This window comes from Nicotiana attenuata, chromosome 2 (assembly GCF_001879085.1).
Source record: "Nicotiana attenuata strain UT chromosome 2, NIATTr2, whole genome shotgun sequence".
Classification (NCBI taxonomy): domain Eukaryota; kingdom Viridiplantae; phylum Streptophyta; class Magnoliopsida; order Solanales; family Solanaceae; genus Nicotiana; species Nicotiana attenuata.
The window spans coordinates 36,445,466-36,454,333 of record NC_031990.1 but is presented as its reverse complement, the minus strand read 5'-3'; the positions used below and the strand labels follow the sequence as shown (position 1 = coordinate 36,454,333).

The window sequence follows — 8,868 nt, the reverse complement described above, 5'->3', positions numbered from 1 at the left end:
AAATTCAATTCTTCTCTATTCTCATTTCCATATGATATTGGTGAAGGGACACGTACTTGGACGTCGGATGTGATAAGTCAAATTAATGGACAAATGGGAGTATATTTTTAGTTTGTGGAACTTGGCTATTGGCTGGTTTCTAATTGGTATTGATTGGTACAAGTTCTTTTCCCTTTAGTATCCTTTTCTTCACAAAAGTGATAGAGAAGAAAAGAACATAACTCAGTGATATTATATCTACAATATATACTTTGAATGTGGTCTCTTAACAACTTGTAATTTCAAGAAAATCCCATTATTTGGCAATCTCAAATGTGTCGAATTAATAGTGAATTACATTTCATATATATCATTTCTTCGACGGAAGAAGATTATGTAAAAACAGTTATCTTGTCCTCCGTTTTAACGTATATGATCAGATTTTGAAACATGCAAAGGACTTGGGAAAGAATAAAAGGAGGAGAATCAATTTCCTTCTCGTCTAGCAACTTTATCAAGTGTGGCCCGACTTGGATAAAAAATTAGTAGTAACATCTTGGACTTGAGAGAAAGGGAGAAAGAAAAATAAAACAAGGCCAATGACATACCAATAGCAGTGGCAAGAAATATATATTAGGCAAGAAGTACGCCATGTTAATAAATTCATTTCTCATTAATTGAAAATTTCAATGAGAACATAGCCAAGCACTTTTATTTGCCAGAACCAGTTAATATTCAATTGTTCGATAATATATGTAACACACGTAAAGTGCAAATCCGCCAATCCAATGGCGATAAACTTACCACTACATTTTTTATTCAATCAATGTCGTTGGTGCCCCTTGGAATAGGATTTCAAGTGCAATATTGCGGCTTTGACAACTTTAGTCGTAGAACTACAGATGCAGCAAGGAAAAGTTGTGTAAAATTTCACAAACAGTGAACAGCCAAACAAGCTGCACAACATGTGTTACAACCTCCAAAACAATGCCGAAAAAGAAAGATGCCTTTTGGAAAAACAAGGTCACTCAGAAACCTGGGAATATAGCAAAACCACAGGGGACGTTTGAACAAGGTGAGAATGTCTCCCCTATAAAAGCCAAACTTATAACTAAAGTTACAGGAGCTTCTTATTCTAACTTCAAATAGAAGAAAATTTTATAGCCTGTTTGCTTTGCCCAAGAAACAGGCCATTCCAGAGTAAGACGTCAAACAGCAAAAGTATTTTGAGAAAGAAAAATATTATTTGCCTGCTCAAGTCTCTCAACAAGCATTCGAATAGGGGATGTTCTAATTGACAACATCAAGGACCAGCTTCCGTGATTTGAGAACAGACCACCTCAAACGCCTGTAGTAAGCAGCTTGAAGCAGAGCAAGGGACAACACAAATATCCACTTGAAGCCCATCTGCAATGGAATACAAATATATCAGAAACTACTACCAAAAAATTAGCACAAAGATCATCTGTACAAACACCAAAAACAACAAACCAGTTTTCTCTCTTCCATCTCTGGTTCAGCAGCCCAAGTTAAAAATGACACCACATCTTTCCCCATCTACAACATAATATAAGGACAAATTAGCATAATAGCCTAGTATAGCCACAGCTGTTAAACTAAACACAGCCAGCTCAAGTAAAGTGACAAGGAGATCCAACCTGAGCTTCAGTTGCAGGGGTACCATCTTCATATTCAACAGCGCCATCATTAAGCATTTTAGGCATTGCAATAGCTCCACCAGGGAAGTAAGGATTGTAGTGAAGTCCTTCACGAATCTACAGTATAGTTGAATCTTGACAGATCAGTCAAAGAGACAAGATACACAAATGTCCTACTCCAACAAAAGAGAGAAAAACCAGAGAGAAAAATGAAAGGGGGAAAGGGAAAGGGAAAGGAGGGCAAGTGTGACCAGTAGTCTTTGGTAATTCCAATTATCTTCTAATTAAATGGTTAACTTTGATTAGATAATGCTCGTAGTAAACAACCACAAATAGGAGGGTTAAGTAAACAAATTAACAAATGCATCAAGCATGTTCTAGAATGGAGATCCTAGATAGGATCATTTTAGGATCCAAATCATAGTAGGACCGTAAGATCCAAGCAAATATACAAAGAACATAATAGTATATATTTTATATTTGATTTTTTATTCTTTTGATACGGTGGTGTTGGAGCCAGCTTGGGTGTACCTCGACTATTCCACCAGATACCTGCTATCTCCCACCAGCACAGGTATCGGGTAACTCTGCCATATATATGATCATAAGCTAGAAATGAGGTTAAAAAACAAAGTTGTAATATACATGGGTCAATTCTTTTAATATAAGGTTTATTTGCACCCATGGTCTTGGATTATACTGGGTTTGTTGTTGTTGTTGTCCTGGATTTTGTCGCACAGCCCGTACAAGTGAACAACATACAACAAAGAGAGTTTATGGCAAAAAACATCCTTGAACTATATTCCAAATCTGCACTACATCCTTAAACTACTACATTAACAAAAAACATCCTCCAAGTATCCAATAATTAACAAGATTCATCTATCCGTTAGGTGTGTTAAAAAATTAGCAGACCCAACCAACATGTGCAACTCCTGCAACTTGCCATTAAAGTTCTCCAAATCAGAGACCTACATTGTCTTCTCTATTTTCTTGAGAGAACAAACAAAAGCTGGAAGAAACAAAGAAATTGGCTCTTTTCTGAACAAGTATTCCGAGTTATCAACATTTGTATGTGAGCAATTGAAATAACAAAATTAAAAACACCAAACTCACTCAAACCTTGAATAATGACCTGCAATTGAAATAATGAAATTAAAAACACCAAACTCGCTCAAACCTTGAATAATAACCTGCACATACAAAGTAGAAAACAACGAACAAACAGGACTAAGATTACCCGGTGATTTTACTGTGCTTCTTCAGTGGTTTGAGGGATGAACTTTTGTGGGTTTTCGCTGAACCTCGTTCAGTTATTGGCATAGCTTCTTATTATTGAGTTGGCTTGGTTTTTTCCTGAATTTTCTTAGATTTTTCAAAAGTCTTAATTTGAGCATTCTTTAAATCAATCTTTGTTTTTGAGGTAGATACAAGACCCAACATTTGGGGAGAAAAAGTACTTTTGGCCTCCAAGAAGCTTTGGCCGAGTAGAATCTTAATTTGTCTCTCGTCGGTTATGTACATGGTTCACTAACAAAATATAATTTCTATATAGTGTATAGTTTGAAAGAGGAATAAAAATCTTTTGACGTTCTAGGAAAAATTCATAACTTCAAATCATGTCACCTGCGAAATGGTGACCTACAAGCTGCTCAACTATTTGTGGTATAGTGGAGAACTTAGCAAGGTTGAGATGAAACTAGAATAAAATAAAATGCAGCATTTTTTGTATAATATTGGACAAAAATTATTATATATTAATTCTTTGCCTTCCAATGCCATTGTAGTCCTGTAGATGTTTTTGTTCACGGGAGAGCTCATCATATCTTCGTTTCTTAAGGAAGAGAGAAGATAATTGTAAATGTGTAACTCACGTGAGTTGCGCGTGATGGGTACCTCTGTTAATTTGTCAACAGAGCCCTAACGGAATGATGTTTTTTGTTAAGCTTTCATTACTTGGAGGATGTTCTTTGTTCAATGTAATAGTCTAAGGATGTAGTTTAAGTTTAAGGTATAGATAAGGGATGTTTTCTGCCAAAAACTCCAACAAAAAATCATAAACTGACAAATTAGTAGCATCACTGTGATTGCAAAGAAGTTTTAAGATCAACAGTCTGAACTGCATTTAATACAATACTACAATCAAGACCCTAAATTCTCATACAAGATTCTATATGATCCTATAGAAGTATGTGTGATCAAACATAAATCCTACTCTAATCCTCCCACTTCTTGATTCCACTAGCAATTGGTTAAATTATACATGCTACACAGAATGAGAAGCCTAATCAGTGTCAAAGCAGTTCAAAAGCCCTGCCCCCTCTACCGCAGTATCGAACATATCACACAACAAGCGATCGAAAGTTATCCTACTTCGGTTACAGACGGAGAGAAGATAACACTTTGTCACTATTTACATGTGTCATATGTTAGGGGTAACTTCTTCAGAGACAAACTAGTGGGTTCAAATGTTTTGAGAGAAACGTGAGACTAGATTAGTAATCCCAATTTACATAGTTTCTCAGGCCACTTAGGCCACACAATCATCTACATAAAGCAAAAACAAAACAAAAGGAAGATAGGGAAAAAACATTGCATATGTAAACCAGCAGCGCAAAAGCTATAAAATTTCCAAGAAAAGAAATTAGTGCCTAGAAGAAGATACACAATGGACACTGATACATACCGAAACACCAGCAGGAGGATCACGATAGCCAGTTAGAAGGGCAAACACATAGTTTTGACCATTATGACGTGCCTGAGAAACAGAATGTAAGAAAACTGGGGCTGGTAACAGTTACCACTGAAAATAGAAACAGAAGGGAGGCAATACTTTTGTAATAAGACTTAAATCCGGAGGGTAGGCTCCCCCATTAGCAAATCTAGCAGCTGCTTCATTTGAATATGGCTGAGGAAAACGATCACTCAGTTTACCAGGACGAGTGAACATTTCACCCTCATCATTAGGCCCATCAACCACTTCAATCTCAGCTGCCATGGCCTTTACTTCCTCCTCTGTATATGCTATCCCAACCAAGTCACGATATGAAACAAGTGACATTGAATGACAAGATGCACATACTTGTTGATAAACCTGGTGACCGCGACGAATCCTGTTTGCCAAAAGGGCACCCAAAACAATTCAACTAAAATAAGATTATACAGCTCATTATCAACAAAAAAGGAGAGTACAGCTAGTTGAATTCGGTAAGCAAGGCTCGACCACTTTCATTTTATCCCAGCAGTATAAACTTAAACAATGCCGAATATCTCATAAACGCAAAGATGCAAAAGGTGACTACTATGATGTTCTATAATTGGCGTCTTGAAATTAGAGAGACAAGAATTACAGTTGTCACCAAACGACAAGCAGTAATTTTCATACTCGATGCTGGGAATGAAATGATGCCACATTTAGAACACAACAACAATGTGATGTTTGGATCATGAAATTCTTAAAACAGTATCGTCACTCTACCTCCTGTTTTCCACCCCTTTGTGTGGATTGTAAGAAAGAGTAGGAACGGTTATGCTAGGGAAAGCCCTTTCCAGCCAAGTCCGACTATCCTCTTGCCCTCTCAAGGAATCCTCATCCTAATCCTTTGGCATTTTTTTCATTTCATATGTGGAAATTCCATGTTTTTGGGCCAAACATGAGAATGGAACAACATTTCCACTCTCTGTCTGGATGGAACAGCACTTCATTTAGAAAGGTCATTCCATGCAATGCCTCTCTCTAAACAAAACAACAGATAAACACAAACAGAATGTAGTGCTCTTTAAGTGATTGAGCCATATAATTGTCGGAATGCACCTGTCAAAATCCCTCTACACAAATTCCACAGTCACCGAAATCCTTATCATTTTCTTTAGAGGGATGGAAACATACACTTCACAAAACATTCTTTACCAGAAAAACACATAAAAGTCTGAAGTCCTTATCCTTTTTCCGAAGGGACAAGGAAAGAGGGGGGAACAAAAAATAATAACAGAGAGCCAAGAGGGAATAGGAGATTCAGGAGTAACTCACGAAGCGTGATCATATGAACTAAGAATGCCTGCGTGAGGCCAAGGATAGCTTGGACATTCCAATCCGTGTTCAGCTTCATCAGCAGATGCTACTGTCGCAAAACCTAAGAGTCCAGATACACCTGCTCCAATGAGTGCCAATGATCTGAGGGACTTCATGCCAGAAGATCCAAATTCTTCTTGGGCTTGTTTGGAAACAATGGATGATAAAATTGGAGAGGCCTGAAATTCATGTGGTTTTAATGAAAGATTTTGAACAACATGAAATTTTGATAGGACCCAAGTCTTTAAACTAAATAAGTAACAATCACAAAATCTTCCACATCAGCTTTGAGCTTTAAGACAAACACCCATGATTTCTCATGGTACCTTTTGGCTTATATGAGACCAAGCAGCAAAACACTTTTACCTATATAACTGCGTACACAAGCAGGAAAATGCAGACCTCATTGGGAAAAAAAATTAAATGCAGGCTCACAAAATGCTTATTCTCTTTTCCAGTTGCATCGTCCCAAAATGCTCACCAATTTGCTCGATTGAATATTTTAATACACTCTAACTACACTCAAATTTATACATAACCCACTTCTACTAGACTTAAAAACATCAATCCTCTATTATATTTTATTCTTGTGCATACACAAAAGTCAAAATATGAACCAACATCTTTCTTTTTTATGTAGGTGGTTTTGGGGCTAGCCTGTGCACACCCCAATCATTCCACCAGCTAGCTGCTACTTCCCACTAGATCGAACACCGGGTTACACTGCCCACAGAGACGTCATAGTTCTTCATCCACTTCACTGACTACTAAACCACACCCTTGGGTGCAAGAATATGACCCAACATAATATCGAATAAAAATTAAACAATTGTTTCCAGAATGGCCAATGAAATGCAGTTCAAATACAAGACATCATTGCACACAAAAATCGGGAGATTAGAAGCAATATTTGAAGAGATTAATTAAGGTATGCATTTGAAGGCAATAACGTCTCTTTATTTTATTTACATAAACCAACAAACAGGAATATAAACATCTGCTAAAAAGTAAAATCAAAAAGCAAAGTACAGCCATACCGAGGATTCAGATTGAAATTTCCTGCCTAATAACCGATGGATTGCTCTACCTCCCAACATTTTTAGTCAAGCCCTCTGTCAGTGGACCAAAAAGGTAATAATTTAGGAAATACTAGATAAATACAAGTCAATGGATCTAATTATTATACTCCAAACTCAATACGCTTACTATGATCTGAATTTTTTTTCTTTTCAAAACAGCGTCAACAAGAAAGGCGAAGATGCTTTTCAAAATGAAACAAGCAGATTCTAAGAGCTTCGAAGTATTTGAGGAGAAACGAAGGAACAAGCTTACCGGACAGGGATTGTAGAGAGAATTGATCGACGGCGATAGGACAACAGGGCCTGCGAGATCCGGAAAACCAGACTATTCTTCGAAAAAACTTAGAATACAAAGACGAGGTTTTGCTTGCTCCAGTACGAGCTGTTCTATCTTTTCTCGTTGGGCCTTCCGAGGATTAATGGTATTTGGCCCAAATAAGAAAACAGCCCAGTTAAGTTGAGGGCGATGTGCACAAATAGCCACTAACAGCTCCTGTCTTTATTTTAAAGCCAGTGTTTTAAATGTCTTTAGTCTTTAGCCACTGGTTTAATAAACTTTAACTGCCCGGACGAAAATACTCTTCTGCTCATGTCCTTAACTTCAGGACTTCTGGACTACATGTCCTTAACTTTTGAACTTGAAACTCTAAGTTCAGGACTTCAAGACTACATGTCCTTAACTTTTTAACCTGTAACTCTAAGTACAGGACTTCAGGACTACATGTCCTTAACTTTTGAACTTGGAACTCTAAGTTCAGCACTTCAAGGCTACATGTCCTTAACTTTTGAACTTGGAACTCAAACTTCAAGACCAAGCGTCCTTAACTTTTGAACTTGGAAATCAAAGTTAAGGACCTATTATCCTTAACTTTTGAACTTGTAACTGTAAGTTAAGTACTGCTTGTCCTTAACTTTTGAACGTGTAACTGTAAGTTAAGGATTGTCTGTCCTTAACTTTTGAACTTGGAAATCAAAGTTAAGGACCTATTGTCCTTAACTTTTGAACTTGTAACTGTAAGTGCAGGACCTATTGTCCTTAACGTTCGAACGTGTAACTGTAAGTTAAGGACTGTCTGTCCTTAACTTTTGAACTAGGAAATCAAAGTTAAGGACCTATTGTCCTTAACTTTTGAACTTGTAACTGTAAGTTCAGGACCTATTGTCCTTAACTTTTGAACCATGTATTGCATCTTCAAATTGGCTATCAAGCAAGAGATCAATCGGTACTTAACACACTTTTAATATACAGCAAAAATTTCTGGCAACTTGAGAAAAAGAAAATCCAAGTTACTAACCTGTCTCCCTGGGTGAAAAGGAATATCAGGGCCTCCTGTAACTTCAACCGCCACTACACCAGCCAACTTCAGTTTAGGACGAAAAAGAAGCCGACCAGTTAGATGCATTCACACAAAAAAGAAATGACTTACTCCAGAGGTTTGCATTGTCCAAGAACATTTATACCTGATAAAAGTCAGCGTAGGATAGGATTGGAAATTGCTCCTTAATTGGCTCCAAAAGCCGAACAGCAATGGAAGAAAGGGTAAAAATATCTTTTCATATTAATTTTAATAGAGTAGTGGCTATTTTTGCTCAACATTAGAATTGCTGGATAAAAAATAAATACCACCTCAAATAGTGGCTACCCCACGCCTTTTGTTACTTAAGTTGATCCAGTTTGGGCCTTTGGAGGATCAAAGGAAGTTGGTGTTAAGGAATGTATTGATACAGGGCAAACACTTGGGGTTAGTTAGTTAGCTGTTAGTTGTTATTTATGAATCATAGTTAGCTAACTATAGTAGAGTTAGAGAGTACTTAGTATAAATAATGTTAGTTAGGCGGTTGTACAGTAACCTTTCTTAATGGAACAGTGACATTTCCATTTCGCAGCTCTTTTTCTTCACTTGCCTTCATCTCTTGTTCTTAGATCTGAATTAGGAATTAATTGAATTCATCAATTCTACATGGTATCAGAGCGGATAATCGATCAAATCTAGGGTTCTTCACTGTGAATTTGCTGAAGAACGAGAGAAAATCGATTTTGTTTGTCCTCTATTTTTTTNGCTATGCACTAAATTAAAAC

The 8,868-nt window shown here is 37.0% G+C and overlaps 1 protein-coding gene across 1 annotated transcript; it reads right to left on the bottom strand.

The window, feature by feature from the left end:
* On the bottom strand, positions 883-7,154 carry LOC109207337 (cytochrome c1-2, heme protein, mitochondrial). Its single transcript, XM_019370238.1, has 8 exons — positions 7,042-7,154; positions 6,747-6,821; positions 5,668-5,888; positions 4,471-4,750; positions 4,324-4,395; positions 1,638-1,754; positions 1,471-1,536; positions 883-1,386 (listed from the first exon to the last, which is right to left on the bottom strand). Exons 2-8 carry the CDS (start codon positions 6,804-6,806, stop codon positions 1,270-1,272), a joined length of 933 nt encoding a protein of 310 aa, XP_019225783.1. The 5' UTR covers positions 6,807-6,821; positions 7,042-7,154; the 3' UTR covers positions 883-1,269.